Source organism: Ovis aries, chromosome 25 (assembly GCF_016772045.2).
Source record: "Ovis aries strain OAR_USU_Benz2616 breed Rambouillet chromosome 25, ARS-UI_Ramb_v3.0, whole genome shotgun sequence".
In the NCBI taxonomy this organism is placed as follows: domain Eukaryota; kingdom Metazoa; phylum Chordata; class Mammalia; order Artiodactyla; family Bovidae; genus Ovis; species Ovis aries.
In genome coordinates, this window is record NC_056078.1 from 2,511,039 (window position 1) to 2,538,463 (window position 27,425).

The 27,425-nt window shown below is 40.0% G+C and overlaps 1 protein-coding gene across 1 annotated transcript in view; it reads right to left on the minus strand.

Moving 5' to 3' along the window:
- The window catches only part of FMN2 (formin 2), a 352,649-nt gene that overhangs the window by 83,147 nt on the left and 242,077 nt on the right, over positions 1–27,425 (minus strand). The window contains exons 9-13 of the mRNA XM_027962131.3: positions 14,223–14,314; positions 13,965–14,094; positions 13,013–13,159; positions 8,754–8,813; positions 8,498–8,618 (exon numbers count right to left, since the gene is read on the minus strand). Of these exons, the coding sequence (XP_027817932.2) occupies positions 8,498–8,618; positions 8,754–8,813; positions 13,013–13,159; positions 13,965–14,094; positions 14,223–14,314 (550 nt within the window). The remainder of the gene's footprint in view (positions 1–8,497; positions 8,619–8,753; positions 8,814–13,012; positions 13,160–13,964; positions 14,095–14,222; positions 14,315–27,425) is intronic.

Here is a 27,425-nt window from a genome sequence, read left to right on the forward strand (position 1 = left end):
TCTGCATATAAGTTAAATAAGTAGAGTGACAATATGCAACCCTGTCCTACTCCTTTCCCATGTGGAACCAGTCAACTGTTCCATGTACTGTTCTAACTGTTACTCCTTTGATGCACATATAGGTTTCTCAGAAGACAGGTAACGTGGTCTAGTATTCCCATCTCTTTAAGAATTTCCCAGTTTGTTGTGAAATACACAAAGGCTTTTGTGTAGTCAATGAAGTGGAAGTAGATGTTTTTCTGGAACTCCCTTGCTTTCTCCACGATGCAGCGAATGTTGGTCATTTGATCTCTGGTTCCTCTGCCTCTTCAAAACCCAGCTTGTACATCTGGACGTTCTCAGTTCATGTACTGCTGAAGCCTAGCTTGAAGGATTTTGAGCATAACCTTGCTAGCATGTGAAATGAGTGCAACTGCAGGGTAGTTTGAACATTCTTAGTATTGCCCTTCTTTGGGATTGGAATGAAAACTGACTTTTTCCAGTCCCATGGCCACTGCTGAAATTTCCAGATTTGCTGACTTAAAAGTACTAGACAGACTTTTGTCAACAAAGAAAAGTCTCAGCTTTTTAATATGCTGTCTAGGTTTGTCATAGCTTTTCTTCCAAGGAGCAAGTGTTTTTTAATTTCATGGCTGCAGTCACCATCTGAGGATTCTGGAGCCAAAGAAAATAAAGTCTGTCACTGCTTCCATTGTTTCCTCATCTATTTGCCATGAAGTGATGGGACCAGATGCCATAATCTTAGTTTTTTGAATCTTGAGTTTTAAGCCAGTTTTTTCACTCTCCTCTTTCACCTTTATCAAGAGGTTCTTTAGTTCCTCTTTTCTTTCTGCCATAAGAGGGGTGTCATTTGCATATCTGAGGTTATTGATATTTCTTCAGGCAATCTTGATTCCAGCTTGTGCTTCATCCAGCCTGGCATGTCGCATGATGTACTCTGCATGTAAGTTAAATAAGCAAGGTGACAATATACAGCCTTGACATACTCCTTTCCCAGTTTGGAACAAGTCTGTTGTCCCATGTCTGTTCTAACTGTTGCTTCTTGACCTGCATACAGATTTCTCAGGAGGCAGGTAAGGTGGTCTGATAGTCCCATCTGTTTTAAGAATTTTCCAGTTTGTTGTGATCCACACAGTCAAAGGCTTTAGCATAGTCAATAAAGCAGAAGTAGATGTTTTCCTGAAATTCTCTTGCTTTTTCTATGATCCAATGGATGCTGGCAATTTGATCTCTGGTTCCTCTGCCTTTTCTAAATCCAGGTTGAACATCTGGAAGTTCTTGGTCCACATACTGTTGAAGCCTGGCTTGGAGAATTTTGAGTATTAATTTACTAACATGTGAAATGAGTTCAATAGTTCAACTGTTTGAACATTCTTCAGCACTGTATTTCTTTGGGACTGGAATGAAAACTGGCCTTTTCTAGTCCTGTGGTCACTGCTAAGTTTTCCATATTTGCTGGCATATTGAGTGCAGCACTTTCACAGCATCATATTTTACGATTTGAAATAGCTCAACTGGAATTCCATCACCTCCACTAGCTTTGTTAGTAGTGATACTTCCTCAGGCCTCCTTGGCTTTGCATTCCAAGATGTCTGGCTCTAAATGAGTGATCACACCATCGTGGTTATCTGGGTCATTAAGACCTTTTTGGTATAGTTCTTATGTGTATTCTTGCCACCTCTTCTTAATATCTTCCACTTCTGTTAGGTCCATACAGTTTCTGTCCCTCATTGAGCCCATCTTTGCATGAAATATTCCCTTGGTATCTCTCATTTTCTTGATGAGATCTCTGGTCTTTCCCATTCTATTGTTTTCCTCTATTTCTATGCATTGATGACTAAGAAGGCTTTCTTATCTCTCATTGCTATTCTTTGGAACACTGTATTCAGATGGGTATATCTTTCCTTTTCTCCTTTGCCTTTAGCCTCTTTTTTTTTTTCTTGGCTATTTTTAAGGCCTCCTCAGAAAGCCTTCTTTTTCTTGGGAATGGTCTTGATCACTGTCTCCGGTAAAATGTCACGAAGTGAAGTGAGCTTGCTCAGTCATGTCCGACTCTTTGCGACCCCATGGACTGTAGCCCACCAGGCTCTTCCATCCATGGGATTCTCCAGGCAAGAATACTGGAGTGGGTTGCCATTTCCTTCTCCAGGGGAACTTCCCGACCCAGGGATTGAACCTGGGTCTCCCACATTGCGGGCAGGCGCTTTACCCTCTGAACCACTGGGGAAACCTCTGTCCAATAGTTCTTCAGGCACTCTGTCTGTCAGGTCTAATCCCTTGAATCTGTTTGTCACTTCCACTGTATAATCATACGGGATGTGATTTAGGTCAAACCTGAATGGCCTAGAGGTTTTCCCTACTTTCTTGAATTTAAGTCTGAATTTTTCAATAAGCTGTTCATGATCTGAGCCACTATCAGCTCCTGGTCTTTTTTTTTTTTTTTTTTGGCTGCTTGTATAGAGCTTCACCATCTTCAACTGCAAAGAGTATAATCAATCCATGAGCACCCATATTTGACACTCTCAGGGGAGCACCTCAGGGGCAGGATTTCACTAATCCTTGACAGTGATTCTTGTATCTTTGGTACTCATGGCACCTACAAAGGCCTATCATGCCTCAGGCATATAATAAATATTAATGGCACCCCATTCCAGTACTCTTGCCTGGAAAATCCCATGGATGGAGGAGCCTGGTAGGCTACAGTCCATGGGGTTGCTAAGAGTTAGACATGACTGAGCAATTTCACTTTCACTTTTCAGTTTCATGCATAGGAGAAGGAAATGGCAACTCACTCCAGTGTTCTTGCCTGGAGAATCCCAGGGATGGGGGAGCCTGATGGCTGCCGTCTATGGGGTTGCACAGAGTCGGACAAGACTGAAGCGACTTAGCAGCACTAGCACCAGCAAGCAAACTATATCAGCTACCACACGCCCAAGGTCAGGGAAGGCAGCAGAGAGGAGCAACCCCACATCGAAGGAGCGGTGGCTGTGTGGGTGCAAAAGGGCTGAGAGGAGCTACCCCATGTTCAAGGTCAGGAGGGGCAGCCATGAGGAGATAGCCCTCATCCAAGGTAAGGAGCAGCAGCTGCGCTTTGCTGGAGCAGCTGTGAAGAGATACCCCATGTCCAAGGTAAGAGAAGCCCAAGTAAGACGATAGATGTTGCGAGAGAGCATGAGAGGGCATCAGAGGGCAGACACACTGAAACCATAATCACAGAAAACTAGCCAATCTGATCACATGGACCACAGCCTAGTCTAACTCAATGCAACTAAGCCATCCTGTATCGGGTCGCCCAAGAGGGGAGGGTCATAGTGGAGAGGTCTGACAGAATGAGGTCCACTGGAGAAGGGAATGGCAAGCCACTTCAGTATTCTTGCCTTGAGAACCCCAAGAACAGTATGAAAAGACAAAAGGTAGGACACTGAAAGAGGAACTCCCCAGGTCAGTAAGTGCCCAATATGCTACAGGAGATAAGTAGAGAAATAACTCCAGAAAGAAAGGATGGAACCAAAGCAAAAACAACACCCAGTTGTGGAAGGGACTGGTGATAGAAGCAAGATTGATTCAATGCTGTAAAGAGCAATATTGCATAGGAACTTGGAATGTCAGGTCCGTGAATCAAGGCAAATTGGAAGTGGTCAAACAGGAGATGGCAAGAGTGAACGTCAACATTCTAGGAATCAGTGAACTAAAATGGACTGGAATGGGTGAATTTCACTCAGACGACCATTATATCTACTGCTGTGGGCAGGAATCCCTTAGAAGAAATAGAGTGGCCATCATGGTCAACCAAAGAGTCTGAAATGCAGTACTTGGATGCAATCTCAAAAACGACTGAATGATCTCTGTTTGTTTCTAAGGCAAACCATTCAATATCACAGTAATCCAAGCCTATGCCCCAACCAGTAACGCTGAAAAAGCTTAAGTTGAATGGTTCTATGAAGACCTACAAGATCTTTTATAACTAACACCCAAAACAGATGTCCTTTTCATTATAGGGGACTGGAATGCAAAAGTAGGAAGTCAAGAAACACCTGGGGTAACAAGCAAATTTGGCCTTGGAGTTTGGAATGAAGCAGAGCAAAGGCTAATAGAGTTTTGCCAAGAGAACGCACTGGTCATAGCAAACACCCTGTTCCAACAACACAAGAGAAGACTCTACACATGGACATCACCAGATGGTCAACACTGAAATCAACTGATTATATTCTTTGCAGCCAAAGATGGAGAAGCTCTATACAGTCAGCAAAAAGAAGACTGGGAGCTGACTGTGGCTCAGATCATGAACTCCTTATTGCCAAATTCAGACTTAAATTGAAGAAAGTGAGGAAAACCACTAGACCATTCAGGTAGGACCTAAATCAAATCTGTTATTATTATACACTGGAAGTGAAAAATAGATTTAAGGGCCTAGATCTGATAAATAGAGTGCCTGATGAACTATGGATGGAGGTTCATGACATCGTACAGGAGACAGGGATCAAGACCATCCCCATGGGAAAGAAATGCAAAAAAGCAAAATGGCTGTCTGAGGAGGCCTTACAAATAGCTGTGAAAAGAAGAGAAGGGAAAAGCAAAGGAGAAAAGGAAAGATATAAGCATCTAAATGCAGAGTTTCAATGAACAGCAAGGAGAGATAAGAAAGCCTTCTTCAGTGATCAATGCAAAGAAATAGAGGAAAACAACAGAATGGGAAAGACTAGAGATCTCTTCAAGAATATTAGAGATACCAAGGGAACATTTCATGCAAAGATGGGCTCGATAAAGGACAGAATGGTATGGACCTAACAGAAGCAGAAGATATTAAGAAGAGGTGGCAAGAATACAGAACTGTACAAAAAAGATCTTCACGACCCAGATAATCACGATGGTGCGGTCACTCACCTAGAGCCAGACATCCTGGAATGTGAAGTCAAGTGGGCCTTAGAAAGCATCACTACGAACAAAGCTAGTGGAGGTGATGGAATTCCAGTTGAGCTGTTTCAAATCCTGAAGTGAAAGTGCTGCACTCAATATGCCAGCAAGTTTGGAAAACTCAGCAGTGGCCACAGGACTGGAAAAGGTTTTCATTCCAATCCCAAAGAAAGGCAATGCCAAAGAATGCTCAAACTACCACACAATTGGACTCATCTCACATGCTAGAAAAGTAATGCTCAAAATTCTCCAAGCCAGGCTTCAGCAATATGTGAACCGTGAACTTTCAGATGTTCAAGCTGATTTTAGAAAAGGCAGAGGAACCAGAGATCAAATTGCCAACATGCCCTGGATCATCGAAAAAGCAAGAGAGTTCCAGAAAAACATCTATTTCTGCTTTATTGACTATGCCAAAGCCTTTGACTGTGTGGATCACAATAAATTGTGGAAGATTCTGAAAGAGATGTGATTACCAGACCACCTAACCTGCCTCTTGAGAAACCTATATGCAGGTCAGGAAGCAACAGTTAGAACTGGACATGGAACAACAGACTGGTTCCAAATAGGAAAAGGAGTACGGCAAGGCTGTATGTTGTCACCCTGCTTATTTAACTTATATGCAGAGTACATCATGAGAAATGCAGGGCTGGAAGAAGCACAAGCTGGAATCAAGGTTGCCTGGAGAAATCTCAATAACCTCAGATATGCAGATGACACGACCCTTCTGGCAGAAAGTGAAGAGGAACTGAAAAGCCTCTTGATGAAAGTGAAAGAGGGAGTGAAAAAGTTGGCTTAAAGCTCAACATTCAGAAAACTAAGATCATGGCATCTGGTCCCATCACTCCATGGGAAATAGATGGGGAAACAGTGGAAATAGTGTCAGACTTTATTTTTTTGTGCTCCAAAATCATTGCAGATGGTGAAAGCAGCCATGAAATTAAAAGACACTTACTCCCTGGAAGGAAAGTTATGACCAACCGAGATAGCATATTGAAAAGCAGAGCTATTACCTTGCCAACAAAGGTGCGTCTAGTCAAGGCTATGGTTTTTCCAGTGGTCATGTATGGATGTGAGAGTTGGACTGTGAAGAAAGCTGAGCACTGAAGAATTGATGCCTTTGAACTGTGGTGTTGGAGAAGACTCCTGAGAGTCCCTTGGACTGCAAGGAGATCCAACCAGTCCATTCTAAAGGAGATCAGTCCTGGGTGTTCATTGGAAGGACTGATTATGAGGCTGAAACTCCAATACTTTGGCCACCTCATGCAAAGCGTTGACTCATTGGAAAAGACCCTGATGCTTGGAGGGATTGGAGGCAGGAGGAGAAGGCGAGGATAGAGGATGTGATGGATGGATGGTATCACTGACTCGATGGGCATGAGTTTGAGTGAACTCTTGGGAGTTGGTGATGGACAGGGAGGCCTGGTGTGCTGTGATTCCTGGGGTCACAAAGAGTGGGACATGACTGAACGACTGAACTGAACTGAAGCAAACTATATAATGTTACTATGGTGTTATAAATCTATATAAAATCATCTATGACCAGAATATAGCAACTCTATAAATTTGATTATAGATCACTAGGATAGAATCTCTTTAAAATGTTGTATCATCTTTTTGGCTCCTGGGGTAAATAAGCCTCTTCTCATCTAGCGATATAACATGCAATGAAAATCTCACATAAATGTCCTCCCTGACTGTGCTTAAATAGTGAGAAAGAGGCTTAAATTGAAAGTTGTGGTATTCTGAACTCCTTAAATGAAGAAACTTCATGAAAAGGAGATAAAGCAGGTGAGTGAAACAGGTGAAAGGGATTGAAGAGACACAAACTGCCAGTTACAAAATAAGTAAGCCACAGGGATGCAAGGTACAGCATGGGGAATATAATACTGTAATAACGCTGGTGCATAATGTATGAAAATGTTGTTGTTCAGTGCAGTACGCCAGGCTTCCCCAACCCTCACTATCTCCTAGAGTTTGCCCAAGTTCATGTCCACTGAATCCGTGATGCCATCCAACCATCTCATCTGTCACTCCTTTCTCCTGCCCTCAATCTTTCCCACCCTCAGGGTCTCTTCCAATGAACTGGCTCTTCACATCAGGTGGCCAAAGTATTGGAGCTTCAGTATCAGTCCTTCCAATGAGTATTCAGGGTTGATTTCCTTTAGGTTTGACTGGTTTGATTTCCTTGCTGCCTAAGAGACTCTTAAAAGTCTTCTCCACCACTGCAATTTGAAAACATCAACTCTTCGGCACTCAGCTTTCTTTATGGTCCAACTCTCACGTCCATACACGATCACTGGAAAGACTATAGCTTTGACTATACAGACCTTTGTCATTATTAGGTTGTACGCCTGAAACTAATAATAATATTATAAGCCAACTGTACCTCACTTGTAAAGGTAGGACAGATGAAAGGAGTTTTATTTACAAAAAATAAAAATTGTAAACTATTTGCTTTTGTGCATTACTTTAAATTTACCATTCTGAAGAATTTCAAAGTCTCTTCAAAATGATCTAATGCTTCTCAACTAGAGAAGACTCTTAAGAGTCAGTTGGACACCAAGGAGATTAAACCAGTCAGTTTAAGGAAATCAATCCTGAATATTCACTGGAAGGACTAATGCTCAAGCTGAAGCTCCAGTACTCTGGGCACCTGATGTGAAGAGCCGACTCACTGGAGAAGACCCTGATGCTGGGAAGACTGAGGGCAGTAAGAGAAGGGGTGACAGAGATGACATGGCTGGATGGCACTGCCACCTCAACGGACATGCGAGCCTGTGTGCTAAGTTGCTTCAGTGGTGTCTGACTCTCTGAGACGCTATGGACTGTATCTAGCCAGTCTCCTCTGTCCACGGGGGTTCTCCAGGCAAGAATACTGGAGTGGTCTTCCCAGCCCAGGGATAGAGCCTGCATGTCCTCTGTCTCCTGCGTTGTCAGCTGGGCTCTTACCACTAGTGCCACTTGGGAAGCCCCAGCGGACATGAGTGTGGGCAAACTCTGAGAGACAGTAAAGGACAGGAAAGCCTGCTGTGCCGCAGTCCACGGAGTCACAAAGAGTCAGACACGACTTAGCAACTGACCAATAACAGTAAAGCATTACACACGCATCTTTTTTTTTTTTTTTTTTACCAAATACATGAAAAAGTGTTTTCTTCCCAGGAAAGTTCACATGCCACAAAATCTTAGGCAAGTATGCCAAGGACGGGTAGGGAGGAAGTATGTGTCTTTCAACAAGATATGATAAACGTACAAATATTCTTGAACATAAAGTGAAAGTAAGACAATAAAATTTGTCCCTGATGAAAGAGGCTGCTATTCAAATAACCAAGATGTGATTAAATAACTAGATATCTAATACACTAATACACAGAGAAATCTATGTATATTTTAAACACACATATATTTCTAATACACATTTCTTTTTTAAAAAACAAAAATAAGATTATCTGTAAAATTTTTATTTTGCCACATAGGAAAATGTTTATTTACATTGATGTTTACTTTCTTTAGAAACACTGAAAAATCTATTCTCTCATTAAAGAAGCATAAATAACAACTGAGTTTCCTTAACATTGTAAGTTACCTCTCAGGTCTTTCTTGAGTTTTCTGAGGTCCTTTTGAAAATCTTCAAACTTCATCTGCGAGGCCTGAAAGAGGTCCTGGGGTTCAGGCAGTGGAAACACACACTGTTCTTTCCCAGCGTCCTGGTCAGCACGAAGCACAGAATATTTAAATGAATGAGGACAGAAGAGCAGCAGCAATGACAAGCAACATGAAACACGACCACATCGCTCAGCAACAGGGAGTAACGAAGTGTGATTCTGCGAACATCATCTCACCTCATCAAAATTGCGAAGATAATACGACACGATATACGACAACAGGCTTCTGCTATTGTCCTAGGCAGAGAGACCAAAGTGAGTAGAAATACATTTTTAAAAATGACTAAATATACGGCATTAAATAACATTCATCCCATTAAACCCACAGATGTAGATGAGAATGTTTAGGATGAAAGGAGGCGTTCTCTGTTTCATGTTACTTTAGTTTAATGGCCCAGATGGTCTTGTCCTCCCCGCCTCTGTTCCCACCTGAGCCCCAGGTGGAAGCACAACTGTTTCGAGGGTTGTCTCAGTTGTACACACCTTCCTGCTTTCACTTTCCTCAACCAGAAAATTAATTCATTAATTTTATTTCTTATTATTAACAGGTATAACTACAGGTATTACTACTATCTAAACAGAAATGACTAAATGACACCAGCATTTCTGTATGGCTGAACCAATAGGGACCACTCCAACAGGAAGCTTGACTGAGGTTTATTACTAAGTAGATTAATAAAATTTAAAGGTTAAGTATTATCTCAAGTAAGCTGGAGCTTTAAAAATGCAAATATAAATTATGTCAGCAACTGAGATTCAAGAATTAGTATCTGTGCAGCTATAAAAATGCAATGTATGTAGTTCTAAAAAAGAAAAACTGCTTCATATCTAACAATCTTCAAAGAGCTTTTCACCTTCTTTTCTGGCACATTTAGAGGCATTAATACATGGTTTTTTTTTAAATTCTCAAAATAAATACTAGATAATTGGGATGTATGAAATCAAATACATTTTTTTTAAAACATACTCTATAATAAAAACTTTGTTTTCTGGAATATTCAATCTAACCATGACTTTCCCCTCATTGATAAAAAGAGCAACATTCCTTTATAAACAAGTCTGAAGGGATATGATAATATATCTATTAGACTCCCCGATGGGCTTCCCTGGTGGCTCAGATGGTAAAGAACCCGCCTGCCAATGCAGGAGATGCGGGTTCAATCCCCGGGTCGGGAAGATCCCCTGGAGAAGGGAATGGCAACCCAATCCAGTGTTCTTGCCTAGGAAATCACTTGGGTAGAGGAGCCTGGTGGGCTATAGTCCATGGGGTCACAAAGAGTTGGACACGAGTGAGTGACTAACACAACACAGACTCCCTGAACATATTATGAGCTTCCCTGGTGGCTCAGCAAAAGAGAATCCAACTGCCAATGCAGGAAACATGGGTTCAGTCCCTGGGTGGGGAAAATCCCCTGGAGAAGGAAATGGCAGCCCGCTCCGGGATTCTTGCCTGGGAAATCCCATGGTCAGAGGAGCCTGGTGGGCTACTGCTCATGGGGTTGCAAAGAGCTGGACATGACTTAACCACTAAGCAGCAACAAAAACATACTTTCCTATATACATCGAACACATGGAAACATATAGCTATAACAACAAAAGCAGTACATTTATTAGAAGCAGGATTACTTGTAAAATGATTTAAGCAACTAACTTCCTTTGTCTTTCCTGACTTGTAAATCAGTGAAATGATCAGCAATACCTCAGTCAATTAACAAAACACTTATTAAGTGCCTAAGTAATTCTGAGTGATCTGAGTAACAGTTCCATGTGTGCAAGTCTATGAAACTATACAGATATAGTTATCTTTATTTTATAGAGAAAGAACCAAATAGACTTTGCATAGCCCTTGTGAGAATGCAAGTTAAATTATTAAAAAATCTTACTTCTTCTTGATTACTTTTATCCATATCATTCCTTATTTAAATTAATGAAATTTAACTTATAGGAGGATTGAATAAGATACATTAAAAAATACAAAAAACAAATAATCCCTTATACATATATAATTATGACCATAAGAATCTATTTCATATTCATTTTTATAAGTAACATTTATTGATTATACTCATATTTTAATGTTATTTGCAAAAATTACTTGTTTCAATCCAACAATCAGTTAAGAACTATTCAGTATTTCCCTGGTGGTCCAGTGGTTAAGGATCCACCTTCCAATGCAGGGGACACAAGTTGGATTTTCGATTCGGGAAGATTCTATATGCTGTAGGGCTAAGCCCGTGTGCCACAACTGCTGAGCTCATGTTCCAGAGCCTGAGAGCTGCAACTAGTGAAGCCTGCACACCCAGAGCCCACGCTCCAGAACAAGAGAGACCACTGCAATGATAAGCTTGTGCACTGCAACTGGAGAGCAGCCCCCACTCACTGAAATTAGAGGAAGACTGCATGCGCGGCAGCAAAGATCCAGCACAAAATAAAAAAATAAATCTTAAAAAAAAGAACTAGTCAAAACCTACCATGCATTTAGAAGAATAAATTTTGAATAAATGTGATTTATCAGGTTGACATATTGAAGGTTCCTGAGAAAATGTGTGTCATACAAATAAAAAGGCATTTGAACAAATAGAACCATAAAAATCACAAGAGTTATATGCTGTTGGTGTTCCAAGAAAGGACTATGCTTTTCCCAATTTTGGAAAAGTACAGTGTCTGGCATTTCATAGAAGCTGGATAAAAGAATGTCAAATGAACATATGAGTGTATGACTAAATAAACCAGTGAGTTGTTGACCGGCAGAAAAAAGCAAAATAAGTATCTCCCTTCTATCAGGGAGATTATTTCCTTTTTATTTTCTTATCTAGGAGGACAATTGTCTATATTTTCATTTTTTATAGGCCAATTGTTCACTTAAAACTTGTGGGCATGCATGCTAAGTCGCTTCCGTCATGTCCAACTCTTTGTGACCCAGTGGACTGTAGCCTGCCTGGTTTCTCTATCCGTGGGATTCTTTAGCAAGAATACTGGAGTGGGCTGCCATGCCCTCCTCCAGGGGATCTTCCCGACCTAGGAATCGAACCTGACCCAGGATCTCTTATGTCTCCTTCACTGGCAGGCACATTCTTTATCACTCGTGCCACCTGGGAATTCCCTCACTTGAACTTATTATTTTAAAAACATTTCCTTCATCATATAGATCTTTGTGAAGCTTCTATAATCTCTATCCTTTAGAAATAAATGCTATTATTTTCAAAGTTTACAATGTCAGACTTTAATCACTCTGGTGGTTTCCCTGATCTTATATTTCTACTGACACTCTCATAATCTCTTAGATGTTAATTTTAAGAAAAATAATTATGCTTGCAAAAGGACTTAGATTTTCCCATGCCTACCAATATCAGGAAGAAGATCATATGGAGAAAAAAATATTTAAAAGATGATTCTCTTTTCTCCATATAATCCTCTCTTTGATACTGGTAGGCATGAGAACATCCTTTAGGAAGCCTAATTTTTTTTTTTAATTCTACTTCTTTACTTGTGTTTGCTTAAAATTAATGTCTAAGAGATTAAGAGAGTGTTGGTACAAATATAAGATCAAGGAAACCACCAGAGTAGTTAAAGTCTGACATCGTAAACTTTGAAAATAATAGAATTTATTTCTAAAGGATAGAGATTAAAGAAGCTTCACAAAGAGGGCTTAGATGTTACCATATATACCAATATCAAAGAGAGGATTATATGGAGAAAAAGAGAGTCATCTTTTACATTTTGGGCTTTCCTGATAGCTCAGTTGGTAAATAATCCACCTACAATGCAGGAGATCCCGGTTCAATTCCTAGGTTGAGAAGATCCACTGGAGAAGGGATAGGCTACCCACTCCAGTATTCTTGGGCTTCCCTTGTAGCTCAGCTGGTGAAGAATCTGCCTGCAATGTGGGAGACCTGAGTTTGATCCCTGAGTTGGGAAGAAACCCTGGAGAAGGGAAAGGCTACCCACTCCAGTATTCTGGCATGGAGAATTCCACAGACTGTATAGCCTACGGGGTCACAAAGAGTCAGACATGACTGAGTGACTTTCACTCATCTTTGTTTTGCTTTTAAAATCTGGGCCTGTTGGGGGTCACTTGCTTAACATAGAAGAAGAAAGTGATGGATATACTGTCTAATTCATAAAAATTAACTAGTCCTCAGATCCAAATAGATAAATATTAGCAGACATGGTAAAGAAAGTAAAAATTAGTTATTTTTACTTTAAAATACTGTCTATTCAGTTATTTGTTACAGGATTCAAAATTACTCACTTTAGGAAAATTATTCTTCTCTTGATCACAAAATATGGTGGCCATTACCTTTATCTGGCTCAGAACATAATAGAACTTTTGACCTTGGAGCATAAACATTTATCACACTGGTTTACAGTTCAACTTTTTACAAAACAGACATCCACTCCTTAGTTTGCTACATTCACTCACTCAAAATACTTACACTGCTTTTAACATCTTTCAGCTTCGGGAGAATATCTAATCCAAAACCGTCTGCCTGTCCCCGAGTATTATTTCCACCATTCATGTAGTTGCCAAAGGCAAGAACCAAACCCAAAACCTGCATAACCCCTGAGCCATGTTTTAATGTCTGTAAAACAGGATAAAGAAGAATTTCTCACTTACTGTTTGAATTTTCTTAAGTCAGTGGCAGATATTCAGATCATGCTAATAATTATGGGTCATATCCAAACTTCATCAGTGCTCATTTTAGGTATATTTAAGAACAGCGTCTCCAAAGATAACTTTGAAAAAGCTGCAGGTTGTGCTTCTCCAGCTGAGAGGTACCAGCCTAGGATGCTTCTGTAGTGTAGTTGCAAGGAAACCAAACATACCCATAACATGAGAACCACCACAGTATAATGTCACTGCCATCAGTCCAGCTGCACCTGCCTCTGTGTAACATTTTTAGCATAAGGTGTGGGAAACCGAAACACAGTTATAAAGTTTAATTTCCAAATTTAGATTTATCCCTGAAAGTTTCATACTCACTTCTTCCAAAGCACACAGTTTAACTTGAATTTGTGCATCACTTCCTCTGAAAATCTCTTTAATGACATAATTCTACTTTTCAAAATAATTTACCACAACCAGAATGAACGGTACTATTAAATTTTGATAAGCTGTTTTAGATGTTAATATTGGTCATTTCTGCCAAGCATTTGCTCTTTATTTTCAGAAGAATATTTCTCTTCTGTTGAGTCATATAGCTATTCCTGAAGCATTTGGTTGGAATCACTAACAATTTGTTGAGGGGCTCTCTGCAAAATGGAGGAAAATAAAGAAAATGCATTCAAATGGTACTCAGTTGGCAGTATTTACTGTAAATAAAAGCCAGTTTGTTTGAAATATGAACATGACTGAGCACAATTAGGTATCAGGACCCAAGCACCCACCTCACACAACTTCTGCAGCAGCTCCAGTTTGCGCCGAATTGAGCAAATGCTTTCTGAAAATGTGGACTGAAACAGGATGCAAAAGACTCGCTCTGAAAAGTTGGGGATTAGTGACAGTTCATAAAGGAACCTAAGGAGACAAAACACGTTCATCCCCACGTCATTCATGACACTGATGCACAGAAGACGCTCCATTTTCCCAATGGAAAGAGCCCCCCATGGCCTGCATGCTGCCCCTGGGGGCCATGGTGTGCTTACTGCTCAGGCTTGTCCAGAGACTTGGCGTTCTCCTTGTCTTTGGAGGACCGACCATGCTTTTCAATTTTTTCCAGTTCATCTGACTGTGCTCTCTGGAAAAACAAAAACCAAGCAGTTTTTAGATAATGATCTTAAATACAGCAAAACTCTAAATATTTTCATATTTCTTAGCATCTGAGGTAAATCTTGACTTAATTCATGAGGTACTTTAAAGTGTATAACGGACTTTTGGACTCAGAGGGAGAGGGAGAGGGTGGGATGATTTGGGAGAATGACATTCTAACATGTATACTATCATGTAAGAATTGAATCGCCAGTCTATGTCTGACGCAGGATGCAGCATGCTTGGGGCTGGTGCATGGGGATGACCCAGAGAGATGTTATGGGGAGGGAGGTGGGAGGGGGGTTCATGTTTGGGAACGCATGTAAGAATTAAAGATTTTAAAATTAAAAAAATAAAAAATTAAAAAAAATAATAAAATAAAAAAATAAAGTGTATATGTGTAATACAAACCAGATCATCTCCAAATCTTCCAAATATTATTGGCTATCAAAAGTGAAAGTGAAATTCTCTCAGTCATGTCTGACTCTTTGTGACCCCATGGCCTATACAGTCCGTGGAATTCTCCAGGTCAGAATACTGGAGTGGGTAGCCTTTCCCTTCTCCAGGGGATCTTCCCAACCCAGGGATCGAACCCAGGTCTCCTGGGTTGCAGGTGGATTATTTACCAGCTGAGCCACAAGGGAAGCCCAAGAAAACTGGAGTGGGTAGCCTATCCCTTCTCCAGGGGATCTTCCTGACCCAGGAATCAAACCAGAGTCTTCTGCCTTGTAGGCAGATTCTTTACCAACTGAGCTATCAGGGAAACCATTATTGGCTATTGGTGATGTGCAAAATATTTATTCCAGCATGGTTTAAATCAATATGATTTCCCTTTTTTGTTTTCTTTAGCTGTTTATAATACCCTCTGGAGGGACTTCTCTGGCAGTCCAGTGGCTAGGATTCTGAGCTTCCACTGTAGCGGGGCACAGGTTCAATTCCTGCTCAGGGAACTCAGACCCCACATGCCAAATAAACTATAATACTCTCTGGAAGGCAATACTTTTATTTAAAAATGGTATTTCTTATTCAGAAGTTAATCAAATTAAATTTGGAAGGAATTTGATCCTAAAACTGTTATAAGATTTTTAAAAGAAAAAGTACCTATTTACCTATTGCAATCATTGTCTATGCCTATCTGCTTTGGGAGAAAGAAAAGTACAGTTGAATTATTAAGTCATGGAACAAAAATAAAAGATTTTGATTCTCCTGAATTTTCTTTTTGACACAAAAACAGCTCTAGGCTTTATCTTCCCAAGTGTCTCCTTTTACCCTTGAAAATCTCAAGCTAAAAATTTGTAATTCTAAATTTGTTTCTTTATGGGAGAGGATTTTCTACATTTTAACATAAGGTAGAAAATTTTATAGGCTGACCAAAACACAAACTTATGCTTTATGGAGAATCTGGATGATTGTTATTTTTTATTTTAATGTCTCTGTCATTCACAAAGATGTTTCAAACCAGCCTAAACACTTCATTTTCTAAGTGCATGAAGAAATTTGAGTAGGTCATCCTATGTTGGGTTTGAGTCTAGTCCTCAGAAGGTAAAATCCCTTCAAGATTATTTGTTGTTTACACAGAAAAGCAGCCCAGCCAAAAACTGCTGTACATGACAGAACCTGATCAACTTTCAAGTGAAGCAATGGTTCTATTTTGAACTCACTGATTATTCTGAAAGGCAGGTATTTCTGTTGATGGGATTAATTAGCAAAGACTAGTTCCTCCAAGAAAACTTCTTTTAGCAGGGAAAGAAGATTTGATGACAGATTGGTCAGACTTCTGAGGGTTTGATAAATTTTGCTTTTGGAATATGATGCAACAGAAGAATACTGACAAGTAAAGATACAACATCTGCTGCAAAGCCTGCCTTGCCCACCTCAACCCCTCCTATAACCAGTCTCTCTCTCGAACCACACAAAACCTTATATTTGCTCTGTATTGTGCCACGGACACCACCATGTCTTACTGGTGATGTGCAGACATGTTTACAACTTCTGTGAGAGAAGGGCCACGTCCTGTGTATCTCTGTGGTCCTGGTGACCAGCATGATTCATGATGTGGTCAGCCCTCTGCATCCTGGGCTCTGAATTCATGGATTCAACCAAATGCAGATCCAAAATATTTGGGGGAAAAATTCCATAAAGTTCTCAAATGATTGCACTCCAGCAATCATTTACACAGCATTTCCAGCATATTAGGCATTATAAGTAATTGAGGTGATTAAAAGTATACAAGAGGGTAGGGTGGGGTGTTCTATGCAAGAACTGTGTCATTTTATTTAAGGGACTTCAGCACCTTTTTTGTATCAATCCTCCCTCATGTCCCCCTCCCTGCAGATATCCAGGGATGACTATATGGCTGTTGTTCAGTTGCTAAACAGTTCCCGCCTCTCTGCGACCCATGGACTGCAGTGTGCCAGGCTTTCTTCACTATCACCCTGAGTTTGCTTAAACTCATATCCATTGAGTCAGTGATACCATCCAACCATCTCATCCTATGTCACCCTCTTCTCCTCTTGCCCTCAGTTTTTCCTACCATCAGTGTCTTTTCCAAAGAGTCAGCTCTTCACATCAAGGGGTCAAAGTATTGGAGTTTCAGCTTCAGCATCAGTCCTTCCAATGAACATTCAGGGTTGACTTCCTTTATGATTGACTGGTTTGATCTCCTTGCATTTCAAGGGATTTTCAAGAGTCTTCTCTAGCACCACAATTCAAAAGCTTCAATTCTTTAGCACTCAGTTTTCTTTATGGTCCATCTCTCACATCCATACACGGCTCCTGGGAAAAACATTGCTTTGACTAGATGGACCTTTGTTGGCAAAGTGATGTCTATGCTTTTTAATATGCTGTCTAGGTTTGTCACAGATTTTCTTCCAAGGAGCAAGCATCTTTTAATTCTGTGTCTACAGTCATTGTCCATAGTGATTTTGGAGCCCAAGAGAGAATATCTGTCACAGTTTCCACTTTTTCCCCATCAATTTGCCATTAAGTGATGGGACCAGTCACGGCTATGGTTTCTCCAGTGGTCATGTATGGATGTGAGAGTTAGACTGTGAAGAAAGCTGAGCACTGAAGAATTGATGCTTTTGAACTGTGGTGTTGGAGAAGACTGTTGAGAGTCCCTTGGACTTCAAGGAGTTCCAACCAGTCCATTCTGAAGGAGATCAGCCCTGGGATTTCTTTGGAAGGAATGATGCTAAAGCTGCAACTCCAGTACTTTGGCCACCTCATGCGAATAGTTAACTCATTGGAAAAGACTCTGATGCTGGGAAGGATTGGGGGCAGGAGGAGAAGGGGACGACAGAGGATGAGATGGCTGGATGGCATCACTGACTCGATGGACATGAGTTTGAGTGAACTCCAGGAGTTGGGATGGACAGGGAGGCCTGGTGTGCTGCGATTCATGGGGTCACAAAGAGTCGGACATGACTGAGCAACTGAACTGTCCTGTGGAGAACATCAGTAATCCTATTACACTTATTTGAAGAAACTAATGATTAAATGTTTCCTAAAACAGTAAAGACCTCTAGGAAGTGATGGGAACAGACAGTCAATCTAGTTCACTTTTACTAAGGTACCACAGTGCACACCTTTGAGGATGCTCTGTCCTCTGCTGAGCACTGGATCCTTTTCCATACTGAGGTTTACAACCTGTCAACCAGGAAACTAAGTAAAGATCACTCCAACTATGAAGCCTGCCTGTGAAATCCAATCTTGAAAAGTATAAATTTAAACCTCTAATTCTTTCTACTTTGCCTGATTTCCCCCCTCCTTCTAATTGGATTAGTTGTTTAATTAAAAAGGGATGTGGATTTTTTGTCCTTTTTTTTTTTTTTAAATATCTTTTCTTGGACTAAACTTCTAATAGGACTTACTTCCAAGGTTTGCTTTTGTCTTACTATTTAAGATTATTTCTGTTTCTTGAATATGAAATACAGAAAACAGAAACATTCTCTGAAAAAAAATTATACAAGGACATTTTTACAGGCACATTTCTGACTTTACGTTAAATATTTGATTCACTGAAAAAAAAAAAAAAAGCATTCTACCTCAACTTCTCTTCCATCCTCCCAACCTCTGTCCACCACTTCTCACTGGGCCATATCAAGTATGTACATAAGAATTAGAATCAATAGATATATTGAAGCATCCATAAACACTGCATAGTTTCTGAAGAGATCTTACTCTCAGAACTCAATGGCAGTCAATAACCCAAAGTTAACTGTAAAGATTTTTGCTTTTAAAAAAATCAATAGGATATACTGTATTTAGAATCTCTGGATTTTCTAGGATTTAATTCCTCAGGAAACAAGTATCGGGCCCTCAAGGCTGTGGGTTTTGAAATTATGTCGTGTTTAGATCTGGAGACTGCCCAAAATTCACGGACAACTAGAAGGGAAAGCCCCCTGCCAAACATATGCCATCAGGGAAAAATAAAGATTGCATTCTCAAGAAGGCTGCATAACAAGAGCATCCGTCTGTTCCACAGAGGTCACACAAAACAAGCCAATGATCTGGAAGCATCTGGCAAAATGCAAACATGGATTTACAGCAAAGGATTCAGGCTGGCTATGGGTACTGCTCTCAAGGACAAGGAATGGAAAAGCAAGTGTTCCTTGTACCCCTGAAACAAATATAACAATGTATGCCAGTTATATCTCAATAAAAATGAAAAGGAAAAAATAAATCACTAATTAAAAGATCATTTATCATTTATTTACTAGGAAAAATTGAGTTTAAACATTAGTCTATTTTCTACTAAATAAAACTTAAATAGCAGTTCAAAATACCATTATTGCCTAAGAGGAACAACATCAGGAATGCACCTTCAGACACAGAAGTGTATGCAGAATACCAGCTGAGAGTGGACAGGAATACATGACCAGTGGTAAAGAATATATAGAACCATGCAAAGCTCAAGATCAAGCCCTGAGCCTCTGCAGTGGGAACACTGAATCTAAGACCCTGGACAACCGGAGAACTAACCCTAGGGAGAATCAAATAGCAAGAACTTCCACAAAGGAAACCACTTGAATACAAGACCCACCAACACCCAAGCACCAGTAGAACCCTGTGCAGAATGCCTCATCCAAACAACAGACAAAACAAAAATACAAACCCAATCATCAGCAGACAGGATTACCACCTCACTCAGCCTTGCCCATCAGAGGAAAAAAATAACTCAGCACAAATCTCACCCTATACAAAGCTTACACAAACCACTGGATCAACCTTAGGAGGGCAGAAACCAAAGGATGAAAGAACTCAGCCTTGAAGCCTGGAAAAAGGAGACCTCAAACACAATAAGTTAAAAAAAAAAAAAAAAGCAGAGACATACTACACAAATGAAGGAACAAACTAGAAACACAAGTGCAAATAAATGAAGAGGAAATAGGTAAACTACCTGAAAAAGAATTCAGAATAATGATAGTAAAGATGATCAGAAACCTTGAAAACAAAATGGAGAAAATGCAAGACTCAGTTAACAGAGACCTAGAAGAATTAAAGAATAAACCTACAGAGACAAACAACACAATTACTGAAATTAAAAATACTCTAGAAAGAATCAATAGCAGAATATCTGAAGCAGAAGAACGAATCAGTGAGCTGAGAGATAAAATGGTGGAAATAACTTCTGAAGAGCAGAATAAAGTAAAAAGAACAAAAAGAGCTGAGGACAGTCTCAGAGACCACTGGGACCATATCAAATGCACCAACATTTGAATTATAGGGGTCGCAGAAGAATAAGAGAAAAAGAAAGGGCATGAGAAATTTTTTGAAGAGAATAGAGCTGAAAATTTCCCCAGCATGGAAAAGGAAATAGCGAGTCAAGTCCAAAAGGCACAAAGAGTCCCATACAGGATAAACCCAAGGAGAAACATGCCAAGACACATACTAATCAAACTAACAAAGACTAAACACAAGGAAAGAAAATTAAAAGCAGCAAGGGAAACCCCATATGCTCAACAGCTGATCTTTCAGCAGAAACTCTGTAGGCCAGAAGGGAATGGCAGGATATATTTAAAGGGAAAAATCTACAACCAAGATTACTGTACCCAGAAAATATCTCAGTCAAAATTGATGGAGAAATCAAATCTTTTCAGACAAGCAAAAGTTAAGAGAATTCAGTACCACCAAATCAGCTTTACAACAAATGTTAAATGGATTTATATAACCAAGAAATATAAAAGAAGAAACAGATATACAAAATCAAACCCTGAACAATTAAGAAAATGGCAGTAGGAACAAATATATCAATAATTACTTGAAATGTAAATGGATTAAATGCTCCAACCAAAAGACACAGACTGGCTGAATGGATACAAAACAAGACCCATATATATGCTGTCTGAAGAAACCCACTTCAGGCCTAAAGACACATATACACTGAAAGTGAGAGGATGGAAAAATATATTCCTGCAAATGGAAAGCAAAAGAAAGCTGGAGTAACAATCCTTATATCAGACAAAATAAACCTTAAAATAAAGAATATTACAAGAGATAAGGAAGGGCACTACATAACGATCAAGGGATCAATCCAAGAGGAAGACATGACAACTGTAAATATCTATGCACCCAACATAGGAGCACCTCAGTACGTAAGACAAACACTAACAGACATAAAAGGAAAAATTGACAGTAACAATAATAGTAGGAAACTTCAACACCCCACTCACACTAATGGACAGATCATCAAAACAGAAAATTAATAAGGAAACACAAGTCTTAAGTGATACATTAGATGAGCTGGATCTCATTGATATCTTCAGGACATTCCATCCAAATGCAGAAGAATACACTTTCTTCTCAAGTGCAAATGATACATTCTCCAGGACAGACCACATCTTGGGTAACAAATCAAACTTCAGCAAATTTAAGAATATTGAAATTGTATAAAGCATCTTTTCTGACCACAATGCTATGAGACTAGATATCAATTGCAAAGAAAAAAAAACTGTAAAAAACAAAAACACATGGAGATTAAACAACGCTTCTATATAACCAACAGGTTACTGAAGAAATCAATAGGGAAATCAAAAAATTTCTCAAAACAAATGATGATGAAAACATGACAACTCAAATTCTATGGGATACAGCAAAAGCAGTTTTAAGAGGGAAGTTTATAGCAATACAATCCTACCTCAAGAAACAAGAAAAGCATCGAACAGACAACTTCACTTTACACCTGAAACAGCTGGAAAAGAAGACCAAAAATCCCAAAAATTAGCATCAGGAAAGAAATCATAAAGATCCCAGCAGAAATAAATGAAAAATAAATGAAAGAAAAAATAGTAAAGATTAGTAAAACTAAAAGCTGTTTTTTTGAGAAGATAAAGAAAATTGACAAATCTTTAGCCAGACTCATCCAGAAAACAAGAGTGAAAATCAAATCAACAAAATTAGAAACGATAAGTGAGGGATTACTACAGACAATGCAGAAATACAAAGGATTATAAAGGACTATTATGAACAACTATATGGCAATAAAATTGCTAACCTGGAAGAAATGGACAGATGCTTAGAAAAGTTCAATCTTCCAAGACTGAACCAGGAAGAAATAGAAATTATGAACACCCAAATACAAGCACTGAAATTGAAGTTGTGATAAAAAATCTCCCCAAAAAACAAAACCCCAGGACCAGATGGCTTCACAGGAGAATTCTATCAAACATTTAGAGAAGAGCTAATGCCTATCCTTCTAAAACTCCTTCAAAACATTTCAGAGGAAGGAAAACTTCCAAACTCATTCTATGAGGCTACCATCACCCTAATATCAAAACCAGACAAAGGCAACACAGAAAAAGAAAACTACAGGTCAATATCACTGCTGAACATACAGATGCAAAAATCCTCAACAAATTTTTAGCAAACAGAATTCAGCAATACATTAAAAAGCTCATACACCATGATCCAGTTTGGTTTATACCAGGGATGCAAGAATTCTTCAATAAATGCAAACCAGTCAATGTGATACACCATGTTAACAAATTGAAAGATAAAAACCATATGATCATCTCAATAGATGCAGAAAAAGCCTTTGACAAAATTCAGCACCCATTTATGATTAAAATTCTTCAAAAATGGGCATAGAAGGAACATACCTCAACATAGTAAAGGTCATATATGATAAGCCTACAGCAAGCATTATTCTCAATGGTGAAAAATTGAAAGCATTCCTCCTAAGATCAGGAACAAGACAAGGGTGTCCACCTTCACCACTATTTTTCAACATAGTTTTGGAAGTCCTAGCTAGAGCAATCAGAGAAGAAAATGTTATTAAAGCAATCCAGACCAGAAGAGAAGTTAAGCTCTCACTGTTCGCAGGTGACATGATACTGTACATAGAAAACCCTAAAGATACTATCAGAAAATTACTAGAGCTAATCAGTGAATTTATCAAATTCACAGTATACAATATCAATACACAGAAATAACTTACATTTCTATATACTAACAATGAAGAATCAGAAAGAGAAATTAAGGAATCAATCCCATTCACCATTGCAACAAAAAGAGTTAAATATCTAGGAACAAACGTATCTAATGAGACAAAAGAACCGTACACAGAAAATTATAAGACACTGATGAAAGAAATTATAGATGACATAAACAGATAGATATTCCATGTTCCTGGGTAGAAAGAATCAATATTGTAAAAATGACTATACTACCAAACACAATCTATTGATTCAATCTGATCCCTATCAAATTACCAATGGCACTTTTCACAGAACTAGAACAAAAGTTTCACAATTCATGTGGAAACACAAAAGACCCCCAAATGCCCAAATCAGTCTTGAGAAAGAAGAATGGAACTGGAGGAATCAACCTTCCTGACTTCAGATTATACTACAAAGCTACAGTCATCAAGACAGTATGGTAGTGGTACAAAAACAGAAATATAGACCAATGGAACAAGATACAGAGAAGGCAAGAATATACAAAGGGGCAAAGACAGCCTCTTCCATAAATGGTGCTGGGAAAACTGGACAGCTACATGTAAAAGAATGAAATTAGAACACTTCCTAACACCATACAGAAAGATAAACTCAAAATGGATTAAAGACCTAAATGTAAGGCCAGAAACTATAAAACTCTCAGAGGAAAACAGAGGCAGAACACTATATGACATAAATCAAAGCAAGATCCTCTAAGACCCACCTCTTAGAGAAATGGAAATTCAAAACAAAAGTAAACAAGTGAGACCTGATTAAACTTAGAAGCTTTTGCACAGCAAAGGAAACTATAAGCAAGTTGAAATGACAAGTCTCAGAATGGGAGAAAATAATAGCAAACGAAACAACTGACAAAGAATTAATTTCCAAAATATACAAGCAGCTCATACAACTCAATACCAGAAAAACAAACAACCCAATCAAAAAGTGAGGAAAAGACCTAAACAGATGTTTCTCCAAAGAAGACATACGGATGGCTAACAAACATATGAAAAGATGCTCAACATCGCTCATTATTAGAGAAATGCGAATGAAAACTACAATGAGATATCACCTCACACCAGTCAGAATGGCCATCATCAAAAAGGTCTACAAACAATAAATGCTGGAGAGGGTGTGGAGAAAAGGGAACATTCTTACACTGTTGGTGGGAATGTCAATATATACAGCCACTACAGGAGATGGTATGGAGATTTCTTAAAAAACTAGGATTAAAACCACCAGCAATCCCATATGACCCAGCAATCCCACTCCTAGGCATACACCCTGAGGAAACCAAAATTGAAAAAGACATGTGTGTCCCATTCACTCCAGCACTATTTACAATAGCTAGAAAACGGAAGCAACCTAGATGTCCATTAACAGATGAATGGATAAAGAAGCTGTGGTACATATACACAACGGAATATTACTCGGCCGTAAAAAGGAACATATTTGAGTCAGTTCTAATGAAGTGGATGAACCTAGAAACTATTATACAGAGTGAAGTAAGTCAGAAAGAGAAAGATAAATATCGTATACTAACGCATATATACAGAATCTAGGAAAGTGTTACTGAAGAATTTATTTGCAGGGCAGCAATGGAGAAACAGACATAGAGAACAGACTTATGGATGGGGGAGAGGGGAGGAGAGGGTGAGATGTATGGAGAGAATAACTTACATTGCCATATGTAAAATGGGTAGCCAGGGGGAAATTGCTGTATGGCTCAGAAAACTCAAACAGGGGCTCCGTATCAACCTAGAGGGGTGGAATGGGGAGGGAGATGGGAGGGAGGTTCAAAGAGGGGATATATGTATACCTATGGCTGATTCATGTTGAGGTTTGACAGAAAACCACAAAATACTGTAAAGCAATCATCCTTCAGTTAAAAAATAAATAAAAAATTTAAAATACCATTATTAAACATTATGGCAAATTTAAGGCTCTATTCAGATATATTTCCAATACTGTTTCACACCTGAAATGAATATTTACAGTTATATCGCATGATAGAGTTTGAAAGATTTCCAAGGAGACCCCAAGCCAGATCCAAGTGCACAGATAAATTTTTCCTTCCAGAGGCACCTTCATATGAGCAAGACTTGAGTCTTACAGAGTCACAAGTGACATGGGACTTACCCGCAAAATAACAAAACTCCCAAGTCTCAACTCTCCCTACTGTCCATGCCAGTTATTGACTCTCAGCCCTCAGTTTACCCCACTGACCCCATTCTTCACATAGTGGACAAGCCTTTCAGCATCTTGCCTTTTGCCCTGTGAACACGATGTTAAGCTCTGCCAGTAGAGGGCGCTGGAGGCACACAGCCGGCTGAAAGGTGCTCTTCCTGATCCTGGCGCGCAGGGGTTGGTCTCTTCTTTCCCCGCTGCTCAAGTGATTCACTCAGGTGAGCCTTCTGCACAGGTGATCCAAAATGTGGGTGTGTGAGAACATGGGGGTCATCCGGCCTCAGCTGTAGCCACAAAGCAGAACACACGGAGCCCTTTCGAACTTTGCAGGCCTGACTGAGGCCCAATGACCTCTTCAGCTCCATGTGGACATCAGGCACTTGTCACCTGTGCCAGCCAGGGCTCGGCTAATATTCCCTGGCATCTGCCTTGGCGTCCTGCTCCATGACAACGGCCCCCAGGGCTACAGCGTCTTCGAGGAGCTGGCACTTCACCACATCTCTGACCACCTCCAGCTATATCCCCTTCCCTCACATCTTGTCCTTCGGGCCTGCCTGCTGGTCCTTGAACACATCAGGCTTGCTCACACCTCAGGCAGGAAGTCATCCCTGAAATATCCACGTGGCTTCTCTTCTCCCTTTCCTGAAATTCCTACTTAAAATGCCATCTTTCCTATGTTATTTACAATTATACATATTACCCTGGGCAATCTTCATTCTCCTGAAGGACTTTGCTGGAGAGAGTATTTCTGGCTGACATTTTTTATCATTCAGTATTTTAAGAATGTCATTCTGCTCTTGCCTGGCCTGCAGGGTTTCTGCTGAGAAATCTGATGATGGCCCAATGGGAGTTCCTTTGTACGGTTCCATTTTTTTCTTGCTGCCTTTAAAATTCTTTGTCATTGACTTCTGACAGTTTTAACATAATGCGTACTGCAGAAGGTCTTTTTGTGTTGAGGTAACCAGGAGGAGCCGAGAGTGCCAGGCTTCCCAAGGCCAGGGGCAGCAACCAGGAGGAGCAACCCCACGTCCAAGGAGCGGTGGACGCATGGGTGCAGGAGGGCCTAGAGGAGCTATTCCACGTTCAAGGTCAGGAGGGGAACCGGTGAGGAGACACCCCTCATCCAAGGTAAGGAGCAGTGGCTGCGCTTTGCTGGAGCAGCCGTGAAGAGATACCCCACGTCCAAGGTGAGAGAAACGCAAGTAAGATGGTAGGTGTTGCAAGAGGGCATCAAGGGCAGACACACTTAAATCATAATCACAGAAAACTAGTTAATCTAATCACACTAGGACCACAGCCTTGTCTAACTCAATGAAACTAAGCCATGCCCGTGGGGCCACCCAAGACGGGCAGGTCATGGTGGAGAGGTCTGACAGAATGCGGTCCACTGGAGAAGGGAATGGCAAGCCACTTCAGTATTCTTGCCTTGAGAACCCCATGAACAGTATGAAAAGGCAAAATGATAGGATACTGAAAGAGGAACTCCCCAGGTCAGTAGGTGCCCAATATGCTACTGGAGATCAGTGGAGAAATAACTCCAGAAAGAATGAAGGGATAGACCCAAAGCAAAAACAATACCCAGTTGTGGATGAACTGGTGATAGAAGCAAGGTCTGATGCTGTAAAGAGCAATATTGCATAGGAACCTGGAATGTCAGGTCCATGAATCAAGGCAAATTGGAAGTGGTCAAACAAGAGATGGCAAGAGTGAACATCGACATTCTAGGAATCAGTGAACTAAAATGGACTGGAATGGGTGAATTTAACTCAGATGACCATTATATCTACTACTGCGGGCAGGAATCCCTTAGAAGAAATGGAGTAGCCATCATGGGCAACAAAAGAGTCTGAAATGCAGTACTTGGATGCAGTCTCAAAAATGACAGAATGATCTCTGTTCGTTTCCAAGGCAAACCATTCAATATCACGGTAATCCAAGTCTATGTACCAACCAGTAACGCTGAAGAAGCTAAAGTTGAATAGTTCTTTGAAGACCTACAAGACCTTTTAGAACTAACACCCAAAAAAGATGTCCTTTTCATTATAGGGGACTGGAATGCAAAAGTAGGAAATCAAGAAACACCTGGAGTAATAGGCAAATTTCGCCTTGGAATGCGGAATGGAGCAGGGCAAAGACTAATAGAGTTTTGCCAAGAAAATGCACTGGTCATAGCAAACACCCTCTTCCAACAACACAAGAGAAGACTACACATGGACATCACCAGATGGTCAACACCGAAATCAGATTGATTATATTCTTTGCAGCCAAAGACGGAGAAGCCCTATACAGTCAACAAAAACAAGACCAGGAGCTGACTGTGGCTCAGATCATGAACTCCTTATTGCCAAATTCAGACTTAAATTGAAGAAAGTAGGTAAAACCACTGGACCATTCAGATACGACCTAAATCAAATCCCTTATGATTATACAGTGGAAGTGAGAAATAGATTTAAGGGCCTAGATCTGATAGATAGAGTG